This window comes from Poromitra crassiceps (assembly GCF_964638095.1).
Source record: "Poromitra crassiceps genome assembly, chromosome: 20".
NCBI classification, from domain to species: Eukaryota; Metazoa; Chordata; class Actinopteri; order Beryciformes; family Melamphaidae; genus Poromitra; species Poromitra crassiceps.
In genome coordinates, this window is record NC_139637.1 from 11,144,024 (window position 1) to 11,171,899 (window position 27,876).

At 45.6% G+C, this 27,876-nt stretch overlaps 2 protein-coding genes across 2 annotated transcripts; one reads left to right on the plus strand and one right to left on the minus strand.

The window, feature by feature from the left end:
- Nucleotides 1-27,832, minus strand: znf341 (zinc finger protein 341; the record flags this gene model as incomplete). The annotated part of the gene is made up of 17 exons (XM_083656910.1): nucleotides 27,798-27,832; nucleotides 26,536-26,646; nucleotides 24,479-24,669; nucleotides 23,610-23,759; nucleotides 18,282-18,626; nucleotides 15,381-15,564; nucleotides 14,634-14,727; nucleotides 14,425-14,515; nucleotides 14,097-14,283; nucleotides 12,315-12,559; nucleotides 10,788-10,996; nucleotides 9,375-9,471; nucleotides 8,562-8,694; nucleotides 4,900-5,011; nucleotides 3,384-3,454; nucleotides 2,360-2,719; nucleotides 1-20 (listed from the first exon to the last, which is right to left on the minus strand). Exons 1-17 carry the CDS (start codon nucleotides 27,826-27,828, stop codon nucleotides 1-3), a joined length of 2,631 nt encoding a protein of 876 aa, XP_083513036.1. The 5' UTR covers nucleotides 27,829-27,832.
- LOC310794398 (ATPase inhibitor, mitochondrial-like) lies at nucleotides 19,307-19,624 on the plus strand (the record flags this gene model as incomplete). Its single annotated transcript, XM_083656394.1, has 1 exon — nucleotides 19,307-19,624. One exon carries the CDS (start codon nucleotides 19,307-19,309, stop codon nucleotides 19,622-19,624), a length of 318 nt encoding a protein of 105 aa, XP_083512520.1.
- Nucleotides 27,833-27,876: the final 44 nt, after the last annotated feature.

The following is a 27,876-nucleotide window of genomic DNA, read 5'->3' on the forward strand; positions in this document are numbered from 1 at the left end:
TTAAGGACTGGACTTCTGACCTGGACATACATATAGTGGAATATGTCATTTGTCATTTATAATTTGAAGATTATCTGCTTCATATTTTGCTTTTGTGTTTGCTATACGAGGGATCAGCCAAGCAGCATTTTGGTAAACAAACCGCGTCACTGGGTGGCAACGGCAATGGAACTCTATGGAGCCCAAGTGGTGCGAGGGCTTGATTGTCTGACTCTAGCCAGCTAACTCTGTTTACATTTGAAAAACTTCACACAACTTTAACACGACATGCATATATTATACTGTACAGCAAACTCTTGAGCTACTTCTGCTCTCACTCAGAATGTCAAAATAGAAGCGATGTGATGTATAGTTTTTGAGATATTAACGTTTGTTTGGCACAATTCATACTGGTTAACTGCCGCTGGGTTCCGCATTTCTGGGTGTCAAGTGACGTCACGCTGATTCGTCCTATTCCTGTGCTTGCTGCGCTGCATAATGCACAAAGACAAATTCCTGGCTTGTAACATGTTTATGGCTATTCAATCTACCTTGAATCTTGAATGTTTAAGTCTGAATATTTAAAGATCTGACTTTTGTAAATGTTTTTTTATTCGTGCATTGCTGCTGAGCGTTGCAATAAAACTGACTATAAAATAGTTGTTTTTCGCCCCTGTGGTCTTTTACAGTTCATCTTTGTGGTTTTCATTATATTTTATAGAAAAATCCAGCAGGGGTTGTAGCCATTTTAGTGGTCTGTACAGACCATTGGTCTGTACCACTAGGGGGTGCTAAAGCGAATGGTCCGGACCAGTTGGTGTGGTCTGTCACTGTACCACGGACCACTGGTGTGGTCGGTCAGTGTGGTCTGTCACGTGGTCCGTCAGTGTTCCTTCTCCTCTTAATGCATCGCAGTCAGCGTACAGACGCTCTGACCATGGTCCGGACCACCAGTGTGTGGTCAGTCAGCTGGTCAGTGTGGTCTGTCACGTGGTCCGTCAGTGTTCCTTCTCGTCACAATGCATCTGTCAGCGTACAGACGCTCTGACCATGGTCCGGACCACCAGTGTGTGGTCGGTCACGTAGGCTACGTGGTCCGTCAGTGTTAATTCTCCTCTTAATGCATTGCAGTCAGCGTACAGACGCTCTGACCATGGTCCGGACCACCAGTGTGTGGTCGGTCAGTAGGCTACGTGGTCCGTCAGTGTTCCTTCTCCTCTTAAAGGAACAGTTCACCCTAAAATCCAAAATACATATTTTTCCTCTCACCTGTTAGTGCTATGTATCCATCTATATCGTTTTGGGATAGTTGCCTGAGTTTTGGAGATATCGGCCGCAGAGATGTCTGCCTTCTCTTGAATACAATGGAACTGGATGGCACTCGGCTTGTAGTGCACGAAGCACCAAAAAAATATATTTGAAAAACTCAACAGCATTGTCTCTTTCCAGAAATCATGACCCGGTTACTCAAGATAATGCACAGACTTTGTTGTGAGCAGTTTCATGTGGGAACTATTTTCTTTTGCAGTCTCATGTAGGAACTAGCTAGCAGCTAGCGGCTGTAGTTTGGACAAAAGAAAATAGTTCCTCCATGAAACTGCTCATAACAAGGTCTGTGGATTATCTTGAGTAACGGGGTCATGATTTCTGGAAAGAGACATTGCTGTTGAGTTTATCAAATGTATTTCTTTGGTACTTTGAGCACCACAAGCCGAGTGCCATCCAGTTCCATTGTATTGGAGAGAAGGCAGAAACTCTTACACAAAACGATATAGATGGATAAATAGCACTACAGGTGAGAGGGAATATATGTATTTTGGATTTTAGGGTGAGCTGTCCCTTTAAGGATATTGGTTATATACCGTAAATTTGAAGAACATGATGGTACCCATTGATTTTGACATCAAGACACCATTTTATAAATAACACACTCTGGCTTAAATTTGTGCACAAGAAAATGCACAAATCAGGCCCACTGCTATTTTTCTTACCCTAACCCTTTACAGAGAAAGTAAAAAAAATATGAGTATATATAGTTTAAATAACGTTTTAATTTAAAACAAATTAAGACAAGTCTTTTCCCAGACACAGATTTTGAGGTTTTTAAACAATGTGTGACTCAGTTTGTTTGCTGGTCCAAGTCCAGGAAATGTGTCACGTACAAACTGCCTGGACTACAAACATGGCTGCCGCAAACTGTTTGGATCGTCCCTCTGTATCTGCTCCAGTGTGTCGCCCGCGTCCTCCTCCGCCCCTTCATCTTCGTCTTCCTCTCCTCTCTCGGTCCGCTCGTCGGACATGGCGGCCTCAGTCCTCCTCCCCTCTCCCTCCTCCTCCTCCTCCTCCTCCTCCTCTTCCTCCCTGTCCAGTTCCTCGCTACCCTTTGACCCCTGGTCTTCCTCGCTGCCCGTTGACCCCTGGTCTTCCTCTGTCCTCAGGCTCTGCGTCTTCCTCGCCAGCCTCCTCTTCCTCCGCCGGCGCTCGCCGCCCTCTCCGTCCTTCTCCCGCCCCATCGGCCCTCCTCCCAGCTCCTCGCCCTCCGCTCGCGACCCCCCGGGCCCGGCTGTGGTCCCGGCCGCGGGGCACTTGTGGTCTCGGTAGTAGCTGTGTCTGGTGAAGCCCTTGTTGCAGGCGGAGCAGCGGAAGCGGTAGTTGTCCGTGTGCGACTGCTGGTGCTCCAGCATGTGGGCTCTGCGGCTGAACGCCTTCTGACAGAACAGACACTTGTAGGGCTTGATACCTGCAGGGGAGAGAGAGGAGTCACCACAGTGAGATGGAGGAGTTGGAGGTAAGTAACAACAGGCACTTGACTGCAGACTGGGGTTTGAGGCCATGTTCAGACTAGGAGGCCAAATCTGATTTGTGAACTTTATAATGACCTATTAATGATTCTATCCAGATTGGTTTTTATGAGTCTGGACGCTCCAAGTCTGATTTGTGTCACTTGTCCCAAACCACATAATGGAGGTAGTTTCCAATCTGCTTTGGACTGATGTGACTTCAGTGTGGACGCGCTGATCACCCAAATCAGATTTGAGAGTGTCTTTTGCAGGGGGGCGGGGACTTGAAGAGCAGAGAGCAGACATGCAAACACTGCCAGAAACATTGTATGTTGGCTCATTGTATCTGGACACACAGATCTGACTTGAACACTTGCCCAAATCAGATTTGTGGCAGTGTGGAAACACTCCCAAATCAGATTTGGGAAACCAATCAAGATATGCTAAAGTCACTAATCATCATTATCTTGATTGGTTTCCCAAATCTGATTTGGGAGTGTGTCCACACTGCCACAAATCTGATTTGGGAAACCAATCAAGATAATGATGATTAATGACTTTAGCAGCAAATCGGATTTGCCTGTAATGTGAACATGGCCTTAGTTTCGGTTGTTTTTCACTCACCAGAATGGGACAGGATGTGTGCCTTGAGCTTGTCTGGTCGGTTGAATTCTTTAGTGCAGCCTACATGTGTCCTGAGGGCAAAACACATACAAAGCTACATTGAAAATAATGTGACGATGGAGAAAAAGGCAAGCATCGGGAAAGGAAGAACAGTATTTAACATCTAAAACAAGATCTGGAAATCCAAAAATATTTCGGCCAACGTTGCAGACAGAGTAGGAAGGCTGATCCGTGAGCGGCTGCTTCCAGGACGCGGGTCGGGGTCTTAATCGGCCTCGGGCTGGGTCTACTGGGCGAGGGTGTATGATGTTGACAGACCCGAAACACCTCACGACCCCAGCTAACATCACTGATAACGCGTCCCAGCACATGCTGTAGTATGTATTTTAAACTGTATGGATCAGAAGCCTGAAAGACCACCGCTAACATCATCAACAAGTTGCAGTTGTTCAGTAATCACAGTCTAATACGGCAAACATGCTACAGCGTCAAAGGGCCGGTGAGCCTGCTGGTGCAGCTGGCATGCAGTTATATATATATATATATATACAGTATATATATATGTATATATATATATATATACATACATACATACATATATACATACAGTACACACTCACACACATGACCGAACAAATGATCTTCTCCAGGCTTTGACTGGTGGATATATTGGAAAGGGGAGGAGGGAAGGGAGGAAGAGGAAGGAAGCGAAGGGCTTCAGAGAGTGGGAGGAGTCTCACCTGAAGGCTGTCAGAGAGTGGGAGGGGTCTCACCTGAAGGCTGTCAGAGAGGGGGAGGGGTCTCACCTGAAGGGCTTCAGAGAGTGGGAGGGGTCTCACCTGAAGGGCTTCAGAGAGTGGGAGGGGTCTCACCTGAAGGGCTTCAGAGAGTGGGAGGGGTCTCACCTGAAGGGTGTCAGAGAGTGGGAGGGGTCTCACCTGAAGGGTGTCAGAGAGTGGGAGGGGTCTCACCTGAAGGGTGTCAGAGAGTGGGAGGAGTCTCACCTGAAGGGCTTCAGAGAGGGGGAGGAGTCTCACCTGAAGGGTGTCAGAGAGGGGGAGGAGTCTCACCTGAAGGGCATCAGAGAGGGGGAGGAGTCTCACCTGAAGGGTGTCAGAGAGTGGGAGGGGTCTCACCTGAAGGGCGTCAGAGAGGGGGAGGGGTCTCACCTGAAGGGCGTCAGAGAGTGGGAGGGGTCTCACCTGAAGGGTGTCAGAGAGTGGGAGGGGTCTCACCTGAAGGGCATCAGAGAGGGGGAGGGGTCTCACCTGAAGGGAGGGGGAGGGGTCTCACCTGACGGGTGTCAGAGAGTGGGAGGGGTCTCACCTGAAGGGCTTCAGAGAGTGGGAGGGGTCTCACCTGAAGGGAGTGGGAGGGGTCTCACCTGAAGGGTGTCAGAGAGTGGGAGGGGTCTCACCTGAAGGGCATCAGAGAGTGGGAGGGGTCTCACCTGAAGGGCGTCAGAGAGTGGGAAGAGTCTCACCTGAAGGGCGTCAGAGAGGGGGAGGAGTCTCACCTGAAGGGACACTTGTACTTCTTGTAGGGCTCGTGGATCAGCATGTGCCGCTTCACTTTGTCCTTCCTGTTGAACGTGGCCTCACAGAGGGAACATTTGTACGGCTTCTCACCTGGAGAACAGACAGACACCTTCACTTTGCTTCATGTGGATTCAGTGCTGTTCAGACATAACAGACATGACTTAAAGATATATTAGTGTTGTTCAGATATAACAGACATGACTTAAAGGGCCACTTCGCCCATTTTCAACCAGCTTTGTGCAATTACAAAATCGGTAGTAGCATATGCTAGTGTTGAACTTTTCTCCATCTTGCCCGGAGCGAGAGCTCACTGTTCATTCACAGAACTTCCTGGTTCTTCAGATGATGTCATAACGATGTCATTTCGAGCAGTTTTGCCATGGTGTCACTATTACCATCACTATCATTATTGCTCTTGTTACGGTTCAGCCCGCTCATGATGTATGATAGATATTATTTCCATATTTCTTTCATATATTTTCTCTTCTGGCTGTCATTTGGCTGTTGCATTTCTTTTGTATAAGATTATGTGTGAGTCTTTGTATCATCATCATCTAGCGTCCACCTGGTGCAGCGTCCACAGGTGCAAGCAAAACACTAATGAGGGTTTCCAACGTCCAATCATGGAAGATGGAAACCCTCATTAGTGTTTTGCTCGCACCTGTGTTCATCCTGCCTTTTCGACACAAAATGGCCCCCCGTGAGAAGGGTCTATCTGAAGGGCTGGGTCATTTGAGCAGTGAGTGTGGGTGGTGCTAATGCCTGTTTAAATGTGTTTACAAACCGCTGTTAAACAAAACTGCAGAAGAAGAAAAGCAGCGTGCGTTCCTTTATCGCAAAAGAACTGGGATGTGGAGGCTAAATGACGTCACATCCTTTTTGTTAGCATTCCATTTGCAGAAAAGTTGAGCTGGGAAGTTCACTGTTCACTGGTCAGATCCACTCGCTAGCCAGGCTAGCCATTGTTAGCAATAACAGTTGATAACAAGGCATTTCGTGGCATTTTGCGCATACAAACACTGCAGCCTCATGTCCACACAGATAGAAGTAGGCCGTGCTGTGTGTACAGCTGATTTAACGAGACACAAACAAGACAGAAGTGCTAAATAGCATTTATACGATTATAACTACTGTTGTTGCGCGGCGCAGCCATCTTGGATTTTTTACGTCGGGGCTGCTGAGGCTCCTACGAGTTTGGAATGGGAAATACCAGCTCTGGTGACGTCACCGTCCCAGCTCATGAACTTTGAACCGGTAAGATTACCAGTTCCCAGTTATAAAGGAATGCACGATGAGTGTGCAGTCGGGGGTGTTCGACTTGTTGACGCCTCGCCTGACTGCTCTCGTCTGCTTTCCAGGTGAGGCGGCAGTCAACTCAAACGAGCCTATTTTCATATGAATAAATGTCTGCTCCACTCTTTCTGACTGCTATAACACAATAGTGATTCAACCTGTATCGAGTTACTGAGCACTTTTCCATTCTTCTAAACAGCCGGAGTCTGCTAGGTCTTTCCCAGGAAGAATCCTCTACCACACAGGAAATGAGAGGTTTTCTAATGATTTGACAGGTGAAGTTCCATGAGCTGACTATTAAAAAAAAGACTCAAGCGGACTTCAATAACCTTCCATCTGTGTTAACATGCATCTGCTGTGATTGGATAGATTGTAATCCAATAGACCTTATTCGCTAACCCTGGACGGCACCATATTGTTGACATAGCGTCCTGCGCGCACACAGCGCTGCTGCAGCTGACAACTAGTAACGGCCTTATTGTCGTTTCTGTTCCATTACAAAATAGCGATGGTGATGACAGCAATAAAAAACCCACAGTTGTTGTTTGTATGCTGCCGTTAATGCCTGTAATAATAAACAAAAGAAAAAACGAGGTGAACAGACTTTGCTGTGAGGAGCTGTCAGAAAGTTTCACCTGTCTCTCCTAACTATCCACACACCTCTCCTGTGCTGCTGACGTATCCTCCGTCTCGCTCCCTTCACGTCTGTGGACGGTAGAGATAGAAACAAACCACGGGGACTTTATTGCTGTCATTACTACAGCCGCGTGTAACGCAGGTCACCATCCGAACACAACAGGAACGATACAGGTAACGCTAACGGCGGCTAGCTTCCTATAAACTCTGCTCTTACATAGGCTGTCACTTAAAGGCCGGGTTTTCCGTGGGGAATATGAATATATATTAAATCTCACGCCCCTAAGGTTTTAGAATCCGTTGAAATTTTTGAAATTGGTTGTTTACAGCCTGAGATATCACCAGAAATCCACTCTGTGTGTGTGTGGGGGGGGGGGGTGGTGGGGGGGGGGGGGTGCGGGGACTCGAAATACTACATTTCCCACAATGCACTGGGCTCGCGTGGCCTTCGTTTCCATGCCCACCCCTCAGGCGTTTGGCTGATATCAAACTCCAGTAGGTGGCGGTAATGCACATATATGTTTGCCAACCGCCATAAAACTCAAAGAAGAAGAAGACATGGAGAGAAGACATGGAGAGAAGAAGAAATAAATCGAAAATAAATCGAAAATAAATTGCCTCCAAATTGCACCAAATGTAAACGGTAGTATATATGTCGGGAGATGTCTTCATAAAAAAATTTTCATGCATTTTAAGGCATTTTCGTAGGAGTTACGCGCATCTGATGTTGTAACTATTTTCTGTAAAAATGTGTAAAAACGGGTACATTGCTCAGCGTTGATTTCGTTACTTCAACCCACCTACTACTAGATGTAAAATTTGACGAGCTTTCCAATGCCGCCAGTCCCGTGTCGATTAGTGCTTCCGTTCCCGAGATAATGGTCTCTTTGCAAGGAACTATGGGAAGCTAATATTAGCTACAGCAGGCTAGGCGGTTGACAAGATGGCTGCGTTTTTGTTTTGGTCAAGGCCTCTGAAGGGGCGTGGAGGACCTCTAGAGGCGGGACCATGGCCAACAACAGTTGTAGTTCATAGGTGCACGACTTCCGCAAGGCGGACTTAGGCCAGATGACGCGAAACGCGTCGGCTGGCCCAAAAAATATGTGAGAGATGCTTGATATCTCTGGCAGTGAATATCCAATTTCAAAAATTTCAACGGATTCGAAAACCTTAGGGGCGTGAGATTTAATATATATTCATATTCCCCACGGAAAACCCATCCTTTAAGAGCTGCGGCGCTATGTCGACAATATGGCGGCGGTGGGCGTGCCCGTACGTGAGTGACGTCAATCGAATAAAGTCTATAGTGCAAAATCCACAAACCACCTGTGGAGGCGGGTCCACAGTAAGTTAAAGCAATCCATCTCCAAGGCTCCAAAGGGCTGGGATGGGGAAGAAGCCAGACAAGGTGTTTGCTGTCCATTTGAAAGGATGTTCTGTCAATATTAGGAGACCCCGGTGACATGCAAATGGTGGTTTGGCCAGGCAGACAGATCTCAGTGTGTGTGTGTGTGTGTGTGTGTTGTAATGTTTATGTTGTAATATATTGTATTTGTGATTTAATGATGGAGTATTTCTATCTTGTCATTTATTGATTATTTTGATTTTTATTGTTTGGACCCCCAATATTTTAATATTGTGTCAATAAAGTAACTAACTAACTAACTACCGGTAACTGTGTATACACCAGAGACACGTTATAAGGTCAGACCTGAGTGAATGCGTGTGTGCAGTTTGAGGTAGTGCTCCGTCTTGAAGGCCTTCTTGCAGGTGTGACACTTGAACCTGCCTCCCACGCCGTGGGTCGGGAGGTGGCGTCGGAAATACCTCTCGCACGGGAAAACCTGCATGGCCCGGGGAAAGAGCAGAGTTGTGGAGAGACTGCACCCGACTCTTAACATGCCATGCAGAAACACAAGAACCGCATGTAGCAAAGCCTCAAATCTCACGACACAGGGTCATATCAATGTGTCAAAGACGTGAAGGTCAATCAGTTCATAGTTCCAGCCTCCTCTCCCTTCCGTCCGAGGAGTCTGGCGCCGCAGGTCTCCATAGTGGGATTGCGATGGGCGGCGCTTAGCGGCAGTGCCCTTGGAAAATAGTTTCCAACAATCCAACTTGCCGTTTCCAGCGTGTAGCAACGAGCTAGCGTGTAGGGTTCTGCCGTTAGCTTGCTAGCTAGTTAGCGTTGTTGTTTTCACTGAGGCGGCAGGGCACTATTTACAGCGACACACAGGGAGGAGGGAGCGGAAGCCGCTCTGATTGACGTGGTCGGAGCCAATGACAGAGTTTGTAATAATACGCCGGGAGCGGACATCCGGCCAATGGGGAGCAGCTGTAGAGCAGGGGAGGGTTTATCCTTGTTGCCTGTTTCCGTGCAGCCAGACGACTCTCACGGAAGGGAGGGGAGGCTGGCCAGCGAGACTAATCAGTGCACAGTCAAGTACCCACCATATGTATTAGTATGTCCCCATAGGACACATGTGACGTTACAGGACAGTAGAACATGAGGTGTGTGCTGTACCTTCTGACAGTGGGGGCAGGGGAAGTTGTGTGAGGCGGTGAGCAGATGTTGCTCCAGGGCCTCCTGGGTGGAATATCTGCTTTGGCATTTCACACACCTGAAGGACAAAGCAACATGTACGTTATAACGTATAATGGTTATACCAATCATGGGGAAACATGTTTGAAGCAGTGTGATCAGTGGTGTAATGTGGAGGTCTTCAAAAGTGGGAGGCGGGCCTCCCCAGGGGGGCTCCCATCAGTTTCAGGGGAGGCTCAGTGAATGGAAGCGATTTTCTTTTATTACGCTAGTTATCAAAAGGGAATTGTGTAAAATGTGTGTGATTTGGTTAAAGAGATAGTTCAGAGATACAGTCGTTTTAGGGAATTTTACACTTTTTCCCCACTTTCCCAGAGTCAGAAACAAAGAAATGCCTTCAGGTAGACCTTATTTTAACGCATTTGACCCCATAGGCATCCAGGAATTGAGCAAAACTAAGCAAGTAAACTAATAGAGACAGTCCGCATGTCTGGGAAAGCCCATACAGGCTCTAGGAACGCCCACAATAGACGCTGGGTTAGCCTGGGGGCGGGGTCAGGGTGGGGTAAATTCCCCCTTTCTATCCATTCAGCAAAGTTAGAATTCAGCTGATAGCCCAGCCCAGGCAAACGCGATCGGGGATTTAACCACCGCAGTAAACGCACATCTGAGCAGACGTCTTGTGTTCTGCTCTAGAATCCCCAAACCTGTAGTTTAGAGCCGCAGCACCGTCTTTTGGTGAGTCAGCCCAGGAGATATATGGGCGGTTTTACCCCACTCGCGCGCCAGCCGTTTAACATTTTGTGGGCGTTCCCAGACATGCGGACTGTCTATGACAAGACGTGGCCTCAACCTATGAGGGGGGGGGGGGGTAACTGCGCCATTTTCCAAGCTTCGTCTGAGGGGAGGCCCACAGTCAAAAGTGTGATCTAGGCATGCAGCAATTAACCGATTTCACGCGCAGTTGAATGGAGTGTCAGTCACCCATAGAGACACTGCATGAAATAGGCCACGCCCATCACGGGGGAAAGGCTCTGTTCATTTCCACACACCAGCGTAATTTTCCTTTAATTAAACATAGCTAAAAGCTGTTGTGTGGTGGGCTGCGCAGACAACAAATGTAAAAAATCGCCAGTTAAAAAAAATTTGTACTCCTGAGCAAAACAAGGAAGCCATTGAGAATTGGCGAGAAGAAAATGTGGATCTAGCTGTCAAGGAAGTAAGTTGGAGTGTTCATCTTCCGTATATACGATCTTTTTCTGCAACACGCAACCATGCACGCGACATAGGAGAACGCCAGGATTGGAGGGGGGCTTTCTGTTTTCCCCCGTCTTGGGCGTGGCTTCTGAATGATGACGCGTTACGCAGTGTCTCTATACAGCATCACTGGCTCACCTGTAGACCGTGGCCTCCTTGCGCGTGCTCTGCTGCGGGCAGAAGCAGTGGGAGTACTGGTGGACGCCCAACTCGAACAGCGAGGGGAACACCTTGCTGCACAGGTGGCAGCGGTAGGTCAGCTGCTCCTGGTGCGTCCGGATGTGCTCCAGAAACTGCTCCAACTTCTGGAAGGTCTGGGAGCAGGACTTCAGCACACACTTGTAGACCTGCGGAGAGCCAGCGATTGGCTTTTAAACATACTGTGTATATATACTCACCACTTAATAGCAGTTGTTGTTGGGCAAGTTACTTTCAAAATGTAATATACTACATGTTACTAGTTACTTTAATTTGAAAGTAATAAGTTACTTTACAATATTACTGTCTGTGTAGAGTAACTTTTTTACACTAATTACACTACTTTTGCATTACTTTCGCCAAAACAACAGCAGTAGCAGAATGACATCGCCGCTCCGTTACCATCCCGAAAACTAATTTCAACCATCTTGAAGTCAGTGTAAAAAAATCCAAAATTCTAAATCTTATCCTCTTCCTTTGTTATTGTCATCTATAGTGGTTATTTGCATAAAAACACACAATTTGATTATTAAATGATTTTATCTTTATTGCTTTGAAAAAAAGGTAACTCAATATACCTTTCAGGTATATTACTGAAATCCTGTTGGTAATAAGTTATATTACTGAGTTACTGCTAAAAGTAATATATTACATGTAATATGTTACTTTTGTAATGAGTTACCCCCAACACTGTACTAAGCTGAGACTTTGTAAGGCTGTTTTAATGCCAGATAGAATGAAACATAAGACCAATATTGCACAAGCACAACTAGATCTCTGACAGAACAGATCTGCATGACTGGGCTGATTTCTCACCGCAAAAACAATCCATGGAGAAACCAGATCTCTACACCTGGATTTAGGTTGACTTAACATCCGATCGCGACTCTTCTCGTCCCTGGCACCGCAATGGTGGAACAAGCTTCCACCTTCGGTCAGGACGGCCGAATCACTGTCGATCTTTCGGAAAAGACTAAAGACACACCTTTTCAGGCTCCATCTGGGCCCTTCTTGAACTAACTTCTTTCTCTCTCTCTCTCTCTCTCTCTCTCTCTCTCTAAAAAAAACAAAAAAAACAACAACTTTACCACTATTCCTTCAGAAGTTGTAGCTGTCATAGACTGTGTTGCATAGTTGATTGCTCTATTGCTGACAAAAAATGTGTTATTGTAAGTCGCTTTGGACAAAAGCATCTGCCAAATGACGTAATGTAATGTAACATTCTTGGTTTAACTGCATTCAAGACCTTTTAAAGGCCTTGAGTTTAGACAATAAAATTCAAGACATTTTAAATACTTTTCCTGGACGTATTGACAACCTGCATGTTCTAGAGTTCCTGCTGTTATAGAGTGGTGAGGACGTCCCATAGTTTGTCACTTCATTTCTACCCTCCCCTCCGACCGAGCGCACCTCCACAGTGAGCGTAACTTGAGTCTCTCTAACTAACCTGTAGGCCACTCTGCTCACCTGCTCCCCCTTGTGCTGGGTCAGGTGGGACTTGAGCTGGAAGTAGGTGCTGAACTTGCTGGCGCAGAACTGGCACTGGTAGGAGCTGTCTATGACCACGATTTGTTGGGTCTGGGCTTGGCTCTGTTGGTTTTGGCTGGACTGGATCTGGACCTGCGGATGCGCGTTCTGCATGTCCTCCCCCTGGCTACCGTCCTGATCGGCCTGGCCCTCCGGCGCCCTCTCCTCCGCCTCCCCTGGAGCTTCTGCAGTCAAGCATGGTGGGCAGTGTTATGGGCTGGAGCTGTCAATCTGATGCTGGATCAGTGCTTCTTCATTCCTTTACTTAAGTAACCCAGTTTTGGGTCAACACATGTAAACATCATAATGGGTTAAAATGGTCGAACTTCGATTATGAGAAACCCAGTGAAAACATCTGATTCCTTTAACTTTATTTTTTTTTCTGTGCAAAGACTAATTTATTACTAATTTATTATCACTATTATTATTTTTTCTTTCTGATTTCCCCCCCATTTTCACCCCAATTGTACTTGGCCAATTCCCCCCCCCCCCTCCTGCTACCCCAGTCGCGTGTATCCATTTGGCAACCCAGTTTCAGATGAAACCACGCCCCGAACTCATTCGATTGGTCGCCACCGCACGCCAACTACGCCTTGCCGCCCTGCCAAGCAAGCCACACCTCCGAACTCATACGCTCATAAGCGAGGCACGCGCACACATGCTTCCCCGCCATATGTGTCAGTGTCCCCCGCCACCACTGACAACAAACTACCCACTACCGTAAACAGCAGAGGCGACTCCGCTGCACAACGCCTCTCTTTACAGCCAGGCAGGCTGAGGCACCGCTCAAAGTTTCCCCGAAGTCAAATGTGTTTTCCCCGTTTCCCCCATTTCTCCTTCCCCTGGAGATGTGTGGCTCAGAGAACTAGGAGCGCAGGCAGCACATCCTGGCTTCGTTATGCAACGAGGGGGGGAAACACTTGACTTCGGGGGAAAGAGGTCTCTTTGACCGGCGTGCCTGCCTGGTTGTCAGGCTTGGCGGAGGGCAGCGATATCATCGAACTGCACAGCCGGAAAGCCCAAGCGTATGAGGGGGGGGGGGGGTTGACCAATCATCTGAATCTGAAACTGGGTTGCCAAACGGATACGCGCGCCCCGGTCGCTGCTCCGCCCTCTGCCGATCTGTAGAGAGCCGTAGACTAGCACCACGCTTCCTCCGACACATGCGCATTTGCCAGCCGCTTCTTTTCACCCGACAGCGGGGAGCTTCACCGGCAGGATGTAGCACGTGAGAGGATTACGCTATTCTCACCAGTTGCCTTCCGCCCCGAACAAGCGCATAATGAATAATAATAATTATTAATTATTAATGAATGGAAAACACTATGACTGCATTTTGTATTGCAGATAAATACAGGACATGTTATAATAACACACTGTTCCAAATGACTTTAGGATCTTTTGTTATGTGAAATGTGTCATCTACAAAAGCTGAAATTATACTTGACCAAGTAGATCAGAATCAGAATCAGAATCACATTTATTGCCACAGTATGCAAGTTACATACGAGGAATTTGTCTTAGTGTCTGTATGCAGCGTAGCGGTCACATCAATATACAGAGATAAGAAGTAGGAAGATAACTAAAGACAATCACAAAGTTTCAAGTGCAATCAAATCGAGTAAATATATACAATATATTGTATATATACAATATATTGTATATACAATATATTGTATATATGCACAATGATGTATCAGTGTGCAGCAGTTCACACGTTACCTGTTTGTGCTACCTCCTCTTCTGTCTGTGATTGGCTGTTTTGCTGCTGTGGCCCCTCCTCTTCCTGTTCCCCTGGCTGCTGCTGCTGCTGCTCCCCGCCGCCCTCCTCCTCATTGGATAACACCGGCATCACCTTCACTGTGATTGGTAACCTGGACACTGTGTTGGCCACACCCAGAGGCCACACCTGCAAGGTAAGGACAGCTGTTATATTGTGTGTCGTCAGTTACAGTATGTTGCGTTCACGTCATATATGGGAGTAATCGTATGAACGACTTAACATCATACAGATTTATATATCAAAATAGTATCAGAGACTATGACGTACCTTGTGGGTCTGCATGTGCTTCTTGACGTTGGACTTTTGGGCAAACGCCCGGCCGCAGACGATGCACTGGAACGGTTTCTCTCCTGTGTGACTGTAACAAGAAAATGTCAGAAGTCAAAGGAATAGACATAGTCCATGGAAGAGACCAATTAAAAAAATTAGATAGTTGCAGTTGAAGTTTGAAATGGGATGATTGGGCAGTGACTCACCTTCTGATGTGTTGCTGAAGGTCAAAGTTCTTTGAGAAGATTTTTTCACAGAAGTTGCACTTCAGCTTCGGACCTTTTCCTTTCAGCTGCTCTGCTGATGAGTGAAATGCAACATAAATGCATATCTATAATATTATTTATATACATATACATATATATATATATATATATATATTCAATTTAAGTATACATTATGTAGTGGGGTTTCTTCATCATGAGACACGCTTAAAGGGACAATACCACAGGTTTTGACAAGTCGGTTGTTATGTCAAGCTTACTTTGATAAGAATAAACATGTCAAACACTGATATATTGATTTGTCCATGATGAAAAATCAGATATGAGCGATGCGGTGTTCTCCACCTCCACCTCAGATATAGGATATGATATTTGATGAATTACATATTTATTGTCGAATTGATAGATTAGATTAGACTGGTTATCTATGGGAAAGACCTTTGTTTCAATATACTTTTAGTGTCTAAATTCTGTTTCAGAGGCGTTTCCACCCTGGTAAGAATACCATTTCGGGGAGAACATGGAACAGGGCATGGATATGGTCACATGTTATGATTTTGAACATCAGCACAAAATATCACTTATTGGCCGCTTCACTCCAAAATATATTGATATCGGTCGAAAACCTACCTCAAATCATTTCCCGCCATCTTTTTCTATTGTTTAAAATGATCCCACAAGCCCCAAATGTAAAAACAAAACAAAAACGTTCTTTATGTTTATGCAGACCTGTGGCTCCGTCAGGACCTTTCTTGCTGCTCCTCAGCCGTTTGGGGATGATGACCTTCTCGAAGTCGCCCAGCTCCGTCAGGTTGGCGGTGATGCTGCAGGTTTTGGTCTTGGTGGCCTGCTTGCCCGGGCTGTAGACAGGCGGCGCGGTGTACGACTGGCTCTCCACACACTGACTGGGCACCTGAGGGAGGGAGGGAGACACACCAGGTCAACGGCCGGAATGAACACACATTTTATTCTGTATTTCGTAAGTGCACGGACAACCAGAGAGTAAGGTGCAAGCCAACCCTCGCAGACTTTTTCCCCCCCCCAATATTTTATTTTAAAACTTTCTGAACAATATACGAACAAGACGAACACGCTCAGACACAGGAAAACAAAAGAAAAAACAAACAAAAACACATGATCAACATTCAGTATTAAGTCGTGCTACCAGTTGCTTATATGCTTGTAAGAGGTATTGTGCCCCGGGATCCCACACAGGGGGTCCATGGGGAACCAGTCTGGCGAATCACCCGTCGCCCCCAACCTCAACGAGGTAGGCTAGAAACGGGTAACCCTCGCGGCCTTCACTCGTATGCACCGTGATGTGTTCAATGTCATCGCGTCAGGTCTGCGAGTGAGAGAGACAGGCTACCGTCACTTACATTAATGTCTGGTACTATTACCTCTATGGCCTGGACTTGTACACATGTCTGTGTCACGTGTGTGAAGTGTGGTGAAGTCTGCAAGTCCACTATCTTGTTGCTGTCGCGTTAATCCATCCAACTTGACGCGGCCACGCCGTTAGCAAACACTCCTCATTATCTGCGCTGCTGCTTCTCTCATAGCACTAGGGCTGGGTATCGCCACTGACTTCCCGATACGATACGATTCCGATACACAAGGTTCCAAGTCGATACGATTTCCGATACGATACGAGACGATTCGATATCGATATTTTAGTTACAATACCAGTTTTGCTTTGATAATGGAAGAGATTCTCAAAGAACTAATGCTGTAAATTGTACAACAAGGAACCCTCTAACCTGGTGCATTATTAAAAAATATTAATATTTACATTAAGAATTGACCATAAAGCAAGCAGTTACATCATGTAATTATTTTTTATTTAAACATGACCAACATAGTCATTCAACATCTTATCTTTTTTTACAGTCTTCTGTGAGAAGCCAAACTAATTTAGATTTCCACTATACAACAGAATCATTGAACAGCAGCATGTTGTAAACAGTGTTTCATAAAGTATAAATGCTTTGTAAATAAAATAAAATAAAATACAGCTCATGAACATTTCCAGTTCACAAACATTATAGTGCAAACAGACTTGAGGTCTGTACATCTGGTGTACATGCTGGTGCTACAGTATTTATGTTTTTGTTTCAACTACAAACATTAATAAACGTCAACTTGTGTTGGAAACTATGTTTTAACACATTCACTGCCAGACGTTTTTTTTTTTACTGTAGTTAGCTTCTGCCAGAGGGGTTTTTTGAGGATTCTGGCTCATCTTTCAAGACCCGAGGATTCTTTTCTGCTAAGATTTTGTGAACACACAATATCTCAAAAGAACTAATAGAATGTGTGCTTTCTCTGTCTAAAAGAGTTAGTTTGTAGAGTTAGTAGTTATGTAAGCATTAGCAGTTGAATACAGCATGGTTTCAGCGTCAGAAAAATTATTCAGAGATAAACGGCTTTTTGTGAAATTCGATAGAACAGTCACTTTAACCATTCATTTTTGGCTCTCTCTCTCTCTCTCTCCCTCCCCCTCTCGCTCTCTCTCTCTCTCTCTCTCCCTCCCTCTCGCTCTCCCTCCCTCTCTCTCTCTCTCTCTCTCTCTCCCTCCCTCTCGCTCTCCCTCCCTCTCTCTCTCTCTCCCTCCCTCTCGGGAGGGAGACGCACTAGGTTTAATCCTAGTGAGAGGGGGAGAGGGAGAGAGAGAGAGAGAGAGAGAGAGGGAGGGAGGGAGGGAGAGAGAGAGAGAGAGAGAGAGAGAGAGAGAGAGAGAGAGAGAGAGAGAGCGAGAGTTGCTTCCAACTCCTCCCTCCGTGGGCGTTCTTCTTGGCTGCAGCGGCCGTCACAAGCTTGTCACCAGTCTCACTGCTTTGCTGCTGTCCTGTGCCTGTCTGCGCGGCCGCTGTTTGAGGAAGTCTGGATGGACTCGCTCGCTTCTTGGAGTTTTGGTTGAGAGAAGCTTTTGCGATTCTGGTCATATTTATGCTGCGTGTTTCAAAGTGTGTTCCACCTGTAATCTATTATGCAAATTTGCAATCCCGCATCGCCAGCAATCAGCGCGAAAACGAAAGCGTTTTCCCCCATCCATTTTCATGAGAATGGCTGCTTTTTGCTTGCCTTCCTGTAGTCAGCTGAGCACTGTTGCCACTTAGTGGCTCGGTGGAATGGGTTGTAAACGTTCGGTGGCTCCAATAATTATATAAGAGATGTAAAAGGGTTAGATGCACATCCCACGGTCAAAAAAAAAAAAATCATTTTTTTGACGTATTAATACGTCATTGGCAGTCAACCGTTGGATTATTTTTGACGTATTAATACGTCGTTGGCAGTGAACGTGTTAACTACCACACACCGCCTATAATATTATAGCCTATGTTTATAAAAATAAAAAATAAATGCATTTTAAAAGATCGATACTGGGATTTATGTATCGATACTTGTTCCTTGACATGAATATCGGTTCAATATCGATATATCGATTTTTGTAACCCAGCCCTAGATAGCACCCTATCAGAGATCACCCTACCCTGCACCGCGGATGTGGAATGTCAGTATGTCCCTAGAGCGCCACCTAGCGCTAAACCTGCCGTCCCACCCTGACGTCATGACTGTGTGACCTCCTGCCTCAAAGCGTATCGCAACAGGCCAAAGACCCTAACTCACCTGCACCGGCTGGAACGACTGCAGGCCCAGGGTGTGGATCTCCGCAATGCCGCCCCCGGCCATGTGGGGCAGCGTGCTGTAGACCTGCACCACCGAGTTGCTGTGGCTCGCCGGCACCTGGGAAGAGAGCGTCTGCTGGGGCGGCTGTCCGGACGGCAGGGAGTGGGCCGGCGTCTGGCCCGAGGGGAGTGGGTGGGGGGGCGTCTGGCCCGAGGGGAGGGGGTGGGAGGGCTGTGGCTGGTGCTGGTGCTGGTGCTGGGGATGGTGGTGCAGGTGGTGGTGATGCAGGTGGTGGTGGTGGTGCTGCAGGTAGGACACGCCGGTCGTGTGCATGCTCAGGTTACTCTGAGAACGAAAAACATGAGAGTTGGAGGAGATCAAGATAGGTTGCACCGCAATGATTTTGTTTTAAACTCGGGACAGTTATTGCCTGGTATCCAGCACCAATGAATCATTAGGGTCTGGACGCAAGGCTACCTGCCACTAAGCCTAGGAATCGAACGTGCGAGATGCCTAGTTTAGTAGTAAAATCTGCCCTATTATGTAGTCAGACTGTAATTGCTCGAGTGACATCACTGGTGATGGTGTCCTTTAGAGACTGACTTGCGTCAGCGGAGGACCAAAATGCAAGACTCATTAGCCAATGAACAGCCAGGAATGGGTCTCGTGCTACTTTTGAATGCTAAAATAAAGCTGATAATGTACAATTTGATTAAAAAAAAAAAAAAAAACTTTCAAAGTACAACACAAACTGTCCATTTTGCTGCAACTCGACAGTGCTGCTTAATCCAGGACCTTACTTCCTGGAACTCTTGAGAGTAAAAAACAGGTCCATTGGAGTGAATGGAGATGTCGCGACTCTTTTGACTGGTGACATCATCACTGATGACGTCACTCAGTGGTGACATCACAACTGCTGGAGTGACATCACATTGTGACATCATCAGTGATGCCATAAATCCATCCCAGCAGAGGCTATAAGTACGACCGTTCCCCCCCAACCGCCAACAGGATTGGGGTTAAATATGGCGAGATTGAGGCCTTGCGTCAGGAGTTTTGTGACCTCCCAGTTGAGGATGTCCGAGCAGCTGGGTGAGCTGGGTGCAGGTGCAGGGAAAGGAGGTGGAGGTGGAGGAGCCATCAGAGCGGCAGGTGGAGCCATGGGAAAGAGGCAGGCCGTTGAGGAGGAGATGTACTTCAAGCGGAAGGAGCACGAGCTGCTGGCTGCGCTGAGGCAGCATCACCGAGAGGAGATCAACCACCACAAGGAGGAGATAGAGCGCCTGCAGCGCGAGGTTGACCGCCACCAGCAAAAGATCAGAGAGCTGAAGCACGAGGACTGAACGAAGCCTCTCAAAACGTTCCAGTGATTCTCATTGCCGTTTGCCAAATATACTATAGGATACTGTCTCACCAGGCCAGCAGCCATGGATGTGTGTGTGTGTGACGGTGTACTGTAAATGCTTGAAAGTTATTGTTGTAATAAAAAAATCCCACCCAGGTGCTGAAGTAAGCGGTGCAGTTCATTATGCTCCAAACGGACACCTCGTGCTACAAACGGACACACATGTGACGTTAGTGTTTTGCTTGCGCCTGTGTTTACCCTGCGCCTTTTTGACACAAAATGGCCCCAGTGAGAAGGGTCTATAGAAGATCTATGAACCCACCCTGCTGTTTCGGGGTCTGGTGAACCATGTGCCAACATCTAAATTCCTTCAACTCTATTCTTCCTACTATTACATATATACATTTTCTTTAATCAGACTATTGAACCGCTAACTAACATATCTCTGTGACTTTCATTTATTTCAAATTGTTTTTATTCGTTTTTAAACAATACAAACAAGAAAAAGCAAACCCCATAGAAGACAGACAATACAAAATAAGTGCAAGGTTGCATGATGTCATACGTGTATACAATGTCCTGAGTATTTGTGATGCAATGACAACCAAGTGTAAAAAACAAAACAAAAAACAAACAAAAACAAACAAACAAAAAAAACAAAATAATAATAATAATAGAGACAAGGAAAGAACAAGAGGGAGGTGGGAAGAGGGTAGGGTAGAGCTGTTGGGGGCTACTAATCTAAAGTTCTTGCGTCAAATTCCTTATCATAATAATCTAAGAAGGGGTGCCAAGTCATTTCAAACTTTTCCAGAGAACCCTGGACTGTACATCTGACTTTTTCTAGCTTAAGAAATGACATTACCTCACGAATCCAGCGTGAGTGTGATGGAGGTGTGGGTGATTTCCAGCTAAAAAGAATAAGCCGGCGAGCTAGTAATGTTGAAAAGGCCATTAGATCTGATTGATGTCTGGATATCCCACTGTTGCTAGGGGCAACCCCAAATATTGCAGTAATTGGATCCGGGTCAATCTGTTTTTGACATATATATGAGAATGTATTAAAAATGTCTGACCAGAATGTGTACAATTTTGGGCAAGTCCAAAACGTGTGGCCCAGAGTACCCGGAAACTGATGGCATCTGATGCAATTTGGGTCTGAGCCAGGATATATCCGAGCCAGTTTGGCTTTACAAAGGTGTAAGCGGTGTAGTATCTTAAACTGTAACACCCCATGTCTGATACAGACAGAAGATTTATGTATTTTACTGATAGCATTTTTCCAGATTTCGTCAGAGAGCTCCGTGTCCAAGTCTTCCTCCCACTGTACTTTCAGGTGGTGCAGCGAATAGTCTTCCATTTCTTGAATCATACAATATAAATTTGATACGCAGCCTCGTAAATAGGGATTAAGTTTCAGATACTCATCAAATGGGCAAGCCAGAGGTTTAGATGGGAATGTTGAGAAATGTGTGCGGGTGAAATCGCGAATTTGTAGGTACCTGTAAAAGTGAGACTGTGGTAAGTTGTACTTTTTAACAAAATGATCAAAGGAACCAAACGTCCCATCAATGAAAAGGTCCTCCACACAACGTATTCCCTTTCCATACCAGAACTGAAATGCTGTATCTGTCAAAGAAGGTTTAAAAAGGGGGTTCAAGGTAAGAGGCATGGACTCCAGGGCTTGCGTATGCCCAAAATGTTTACGAAATTGGGTCCATATGCGTAGGGTACCTCTCACAATAGGATTATCCGTATGGACACCTACAGTCATTGGCAGCGGAGCACACAACATAGAAGCCGGGGAGATTGGTGAACACGCCTGCTTTTCCATACGAGACCAAATTGGGCCATCTCCACTTACAAAGGACTTATACCAGATATTTATTTTTTGGATGTTAGCTGCCCAATAATAAAATAAAAAATTTGGCAGTGCCAGACCCCCGTTTGCTTTGCACCTCTCCAACACAGCTTTGCGAACGCGTGGTATGGTCTTATTCCAAATGAACGTACTTATGTTCTTATCTAAGTCTTTAAAGTATGATTTTGGTAAGAAAATTGGAATTGTCTGGAACAGATATAAAAATTTGGGTAAAATAACCATCTTAATTGAATTAATGCGGCCAGCCAGAGATAATGGGAGAGTTGACCAGCGGCTGAGATCCTTCTTAGCTTTGTCTATGGCTGGTTGGAAATTATGTTTGAACAGCTCTTTGTAGGATCGCGTTACCTTGACTCCCAGGTATGTTAGAGGGCCAGTCGAAACTTTGAATGCACATGAGTTAAATGTCATTGTCAGTGCTTTCTGATTTATCGGGAATAGTACACTCTTTGTTAGATTGATTTTATAGCCTGAGGCTACACCAAATTGTGAAATAATGTCCAGACACTTAGGGATTGAGGTCTCGGGATCAGATATATATACCAGAAGGTCATCCGCGTATAATGAAACTTTGTGGATCAGACCACCCCTGGTGATGCCTCTGATCTCATTGTTTTTTCGCAGAGCTATGGCCAATGGTTCGATGGCGAGATCGAAAAGCAGTGGAGATAAAGGACAACCTTGTCTCGTCCCCCGGTGGAGGGTGAAGTAGTCAGATTGAATATTGTTGGTCCTCACCGATGCTTGTGGCAGAGTATACAGTGTTTGAATGCAGGAAATGAAATTTGGGCCAAATCCGAATTTGCTTAAACATTTAAATAGGTGTCTATATTCGATCCGATCGAAAGCTTTGTGTGCGTCCAATGAGATGACAATCTCTGGTGACTGGGTTGAGTGTTCAGAATATATTATATTAAAAAGGCGGCGCAAATTGTGAAACAACTGCCTACCCTTTACGAAACCTGTTTGGTCAGAATGCACAATGGTTGGTACTATGGATTCCAATCTGATGGCCAGGATTTTAGTAAGTATTTTATAATCACATGTGAGTAAATCTCTGTGACTTTCAAACACTTTCTTCCCGAACCTTCTGAAGATTCTTGACATCACCATCCACTGTCTCTTGTCTTACCCAGGGGTCTTCAACCTTTCCCAGCCAAAGAAAGGACCCCTTGGTTGATAGAGAAACAGAGCAGGGACCCCCTATAGAGAAACAGAGCAGGGACCCCCTACAGAGAAACAGAGCAGGGACCCCCTATAGAGAAACAGAGCAGGGACCCCCTATAGAGAAACAGAGCAGGGACCCCCTACAGAGAAACAGAGCAGGGACCCCCTACAGAGAAACAGAGCAGGGACCCCCTACAGAGAAACAGAGCAGGGACCCCCTACAGAGAAACAGAGCAGGGACCCCCTACAGAGAAACAGAGCAGGGACCCCCTACAGAGAAACAGAGCAGGGACACCCTATAGAGAAACAGAGCAGGGACACCCTATAGAGAAACAGAGCAGGGACCCCCTATAGAGAAACAGAGCAGGGACCCCCTACAGAGAAACAGAGCAGGGACCCCCTACAGAGAAACAGAGCAGGGACACCCTATAGAGAAACAGAGCAGGGACACCCTATAGAGAAACAGAGCAGGGACCCCCTATAGAGAAACAGAGCAGGGACCCCCTATAGAGAAACAGAGCAGGGACACCCTACCATTCAAAAGAAATCAAATTGCGTCGCATTTTAAGCGTGGCCTATAATAACATTTATAATCCAGCACACACCAGGATATCAGACACTTCTATTCATTAATAGATTACATTAGAAAAGCACGGAGTGAACAAAACATTTTGAATATTGCTTCATCAGGTTTGCTTTGTAAATCATTGTAGTCAAAAGTAGCTTATTAATGCTTGGAGTTTACTTTTGTGTGTGTGTCTAAAATACATTTTTATTTACATTTTTAAGCAAAAAAAAAATGAGGTGAGCCAGGTGAGCCACCCAATTGTTCACAAACTACTTTGACAAAAATGGGCAGACACAGGTCTGCAGTACCTCTGCAGACCCCTGGGGGTCACAGACTCCTTGTTGAAGAAGACCACTGGTCTCTGACCTGTATAGGCGTCTGCATGGTGGCCATGGGCTGGTCGATGGAGGTGAAGGCCGAGATGGCCGACATGAGAACGTCGTCGCTGACCAGCACGTTGCCCTGGACCAGAGTGTGTGTCAGCGGGGAGGGAGGGACTGTGATGTAGGTGGACACCTGGTGTATGAGTGGGGAATAACACACGCACGCACACGCACACACACACACACACACACACACGCACACACACACTACAAGTTATGTATTTGATACACAAACAACAGCAAGCATGTACACTGATATGATACCAATATAACCTGGGGCTGATATTGGCCTTTTATCAAATCCAGCCCCATATGAATTATGAAACGCAGTTGTCACACTCTTCAGGGTCTGTAACCACGCCCGTCCACTGGGGTTATTCAGGACAGATACTGTCCGGGACACCTGATTGGCTGCTGGTCGATGTAGGAGTTACGACCAGGCATAGTTAAGACCACTTGGTGCAACTGGCCCCTGATGTGTTTCTGCAGCGCTCTGTAATGCATCATCAGTAACGTTAGATTAGGTCCCGCCTATTCATTCAGCTATTTAACATACAGGTGTATGTACACCTGTATGTTAAATAGCTAGTTAGCTGTTAGCTACGTTAGCTAAGTCCACTACTGCTGCTGTAACCACTTCACCGACACCGGGCTCAAAATGCCAGTGTGAGCGAGCGACCAAACGTCCCCTTTGTTAACGAGTTGGAGTCACGCTCTTTCCAGTAACCCGTCAGCTTGGAAATGCTCATCCATGCATACCTTTTTAATCAATCAATCAATCAATCAATCAATCAATCAATCAAAAAAATCAATCAACCAATCATTATTCTATATAAACCCTTCTGTCCTCACCTGTCTGTTGGCCGCAGTCTGTGGCCCGGAGCTGATGGAGGGGACGGGGGTGTAGGCGTTGGTGGAGGCCAGGGACACGGTGGACAGAGACGGGGCGCTGGACTGGCACTGCTCCCTCTTGTGGGTCATGAAGGCCGGCAAGGAGTTGAACTGTTTCTTACACTTCCCACACAGGAACACGTCCTCGTCGTCTGTGGGAGGGAGAACCATGGAGGTTTGACGGAGAGAGGCGAACGACACAAAATTCAACGCATTTTCTAGCCCCAACGTGACCCTACTACTGTACTCCTACTACTACTACTCCTACTACTACTACTGTACTCCGTATATTATAATCATATACTCGTGCAGCAGTCAGGGTTACACAGCCTTCTCATAGGCAATAAGGGGGAAAGGCTGTTCAAAACGCTCTCCTACCCGTTGATTGCAGATACAAAGATATGATAGTCCTCCTATGGAAGCCAGTAATTTAGCTGGTGAATGTTAAAATGATATACTGCTGCGTGAAACAACCGTTTAAAAGCAGTCTTTCCACAGCCTGTGCTGTATTGAGGAGAGGAGAAGCTTCCTAGTGCCGACAGGAACCTTGGGAGTTTGAGTATTTCATGACATGTTTTGCTTCCCGGGTGCGCTGGATTTGCGTTGATCACTGACTGAGCCGCCGTCATGTGTTGTTTGCTCGCCGCGTGCAAGCGGTGCACCATGATAGTGAGATCAAACACACCCTGCTGTCAATTCAGCACAGGCTGTGGAAAGACGGCTTTTAAACGGTTGTTTCACGCGGCAGTATCATTTTAACAGCACCGGCTAAATTACTGGCTTCCGTAGGAGGACAATCATATCTTCGGATCTGCAATCGGACGTCGGAGACGGGTAGGAGAGCGTTTTGAACAGCCGCTCCCCCTTATTGCCTATGAGAACGCTGTGTGAGCCTGACTGCTGCACGAGTATATATGGAGTATAGTAGCAGGATCACGTTGGGGCTAAGCATTTTCATGCTCAGGGTTCCCACAGGTCCTTGAAATCCTTGAAGGTTTGGGTAAATTTGAAGGGGGGGGTCAAGGCGTTGAACGTTTTTGAAAATAGACATAAATTGTGCGTGAACGTGAAGTCAAATGTAAGTGAAGATGTATCTTTAATATTACAGTTGTGGTGGAATTATTGGTGGTGGTGTTATATATTGCAATATAGAATGTTGTTGTTCTTGAATTTCAGGTACCTGTAGTGATATGTATGAATTACTATTTGAATGGCAAAGGCCTAATAATTGTTTATTTATTAATGATATTGTTTCTCTTTGTGTCTGTTGCATAACCTGTTATTGATTGATGACACTGTCTCTCTTTGTGTCTGTTGCAGCAGAACCACAGGCAAACAAACCGTATGTAACAGTATACAATAAATTAGCCCCAAAGTGACCCTACTACTGTACTCTGTATACTATAGTACACTCCTGCAGTTATTAGGGTCACACTCAGCTCCATGGCAATAGGGGGGGAGCGGCTGTTCAAAACGCTCTCCTACCCGTCTCCGACGTCCGATTGCAGGTCCGAAGATATGATAGTCCTCCTACGGAAGCCAGTAATTTAGCCTGTGATGTTACTGAGAAAAATGACTTTAAACATTATGTTTCTCATTATGTTTCGAGTGTTTTCCTTTTAAACACATTAAAATACTCATAATTTTTTATCTGAGAGAGCTATCTCAGTCATTCAAAAGGTTATATATAGGGGAGAGTTTCTAATGTATGGAAATGTCAAAAAATGAAAATGTCAAATTCTCACAATGTGGGAAAGGGTTTTTGCAGACGGGTCCTTGAATTTGAAGGAATTGGGCCTGGAAAGTCCTTGAATTGGATGTTTAAGAAGCTGTGGGAACCCTGCTTCAAATACATTTCATAATAAAAAATAAATGTCTTGTTTTGCCACTCATTTCTGCCCCCTTGTGGATAAGCGCTTTACACCCTTAGACAGGCTCGATATTTGCATTCAGGCTGGAATATGCCTGTTACCTTTCAGTGCTGCAGTGACTCGCTGTCATGTACCTAGCGAACGTACCCATAGACTGGATGGTGGGCGTCCCGGAGACCGTCTGACTGTTGGGGTCGGGAACTCCGCCTTGGCCATCCAGCAGGGACTGGACCGCCAATACAGTCTGGTTGTCCATGCCTGATGCAGAGGGAGAGGCAGGGTGAAGAAGAGACTTTAGAGTTAGGATCTAATGCTCACAGTCGCTCACTACTGTGAATCCTACCTATGGTATTAAACTGCCAGAAACGTAAGCAATGATATTCATCTGAATGTGAATATACATCCAGAGTAATTAATAATACTAATAATAATAACAATAATAATAATAATAATAATAATAATAATAATACAGTTTATTTTTAGGTGCCTTTCATGACACCCAAGGTCGCCTTATGCATAAAATACAATGTTAAACACACACACACACACACACACACAATAAAAATAACATACAATGTTATGTTACGTTAAACAGCATACAACAATGTTATGCACACACACACACACACACACAACATACAATGTTGTTATGTTAAACAGCATACAACAATGTTATACACACACACACACACAACATACAATGTTATGTTATGTTAAACAGCATACAACAATGTTATACACACAATACAAATCAATCAAAACAGCAAACACTTGCATAGATAAAACATGAAACAACAAGGGGCTGATTTGTGAGGGCCCTTAGAAAGAAGAAAAATGCACTATGGTAATAATCCTATAATACATTTGAGAAGGAAACTATACAGATTTCACAGCAAGAATGACAAGACCCTATAGGAATATCATGGTAGGTTAGCTATTAGCTAATACGTTAGAGATTGAAGAAAACACTGTATGGTAAAATCATTATTAATACATCACACACAAGTTCATATAGCATAGGAATATCATGGTGATACTAGGAGACGGGGGGGGGGAGACATCATAGTATATAGTAAGGTATATAAATTGTCTATTCAACGCCAATTAGACACACTAGACGTCCCTACTGAAATCGGGTGCCTGTTATGAGACTAACCCGTGCAATCTGTAGTAGCATAATTTACAGCGTCTACAGCAGCGAATCTGTTTGTTTGTTTACAACCCTAGACACCCCCTCCCTCCTCTGGGATGTCTTGACTAATAATCACAACCAAATATATAGCTGTTTGCAGCAATCTGCATAGACATTTTTACACAGCCAAACAGGTGCGTTACATTCGCATTACATATGATAGACGTTTACGTTTAATGTAGTTGCAGTGACGAGGTTTTAAGAAAATTATCCGTACCTTCAAGCACTTCAAATATTGCCTGCGCCATCTTGTAGTTCCTCTGCTGAGGGGTAGGCGTTCGATTAACAGCGTCTGG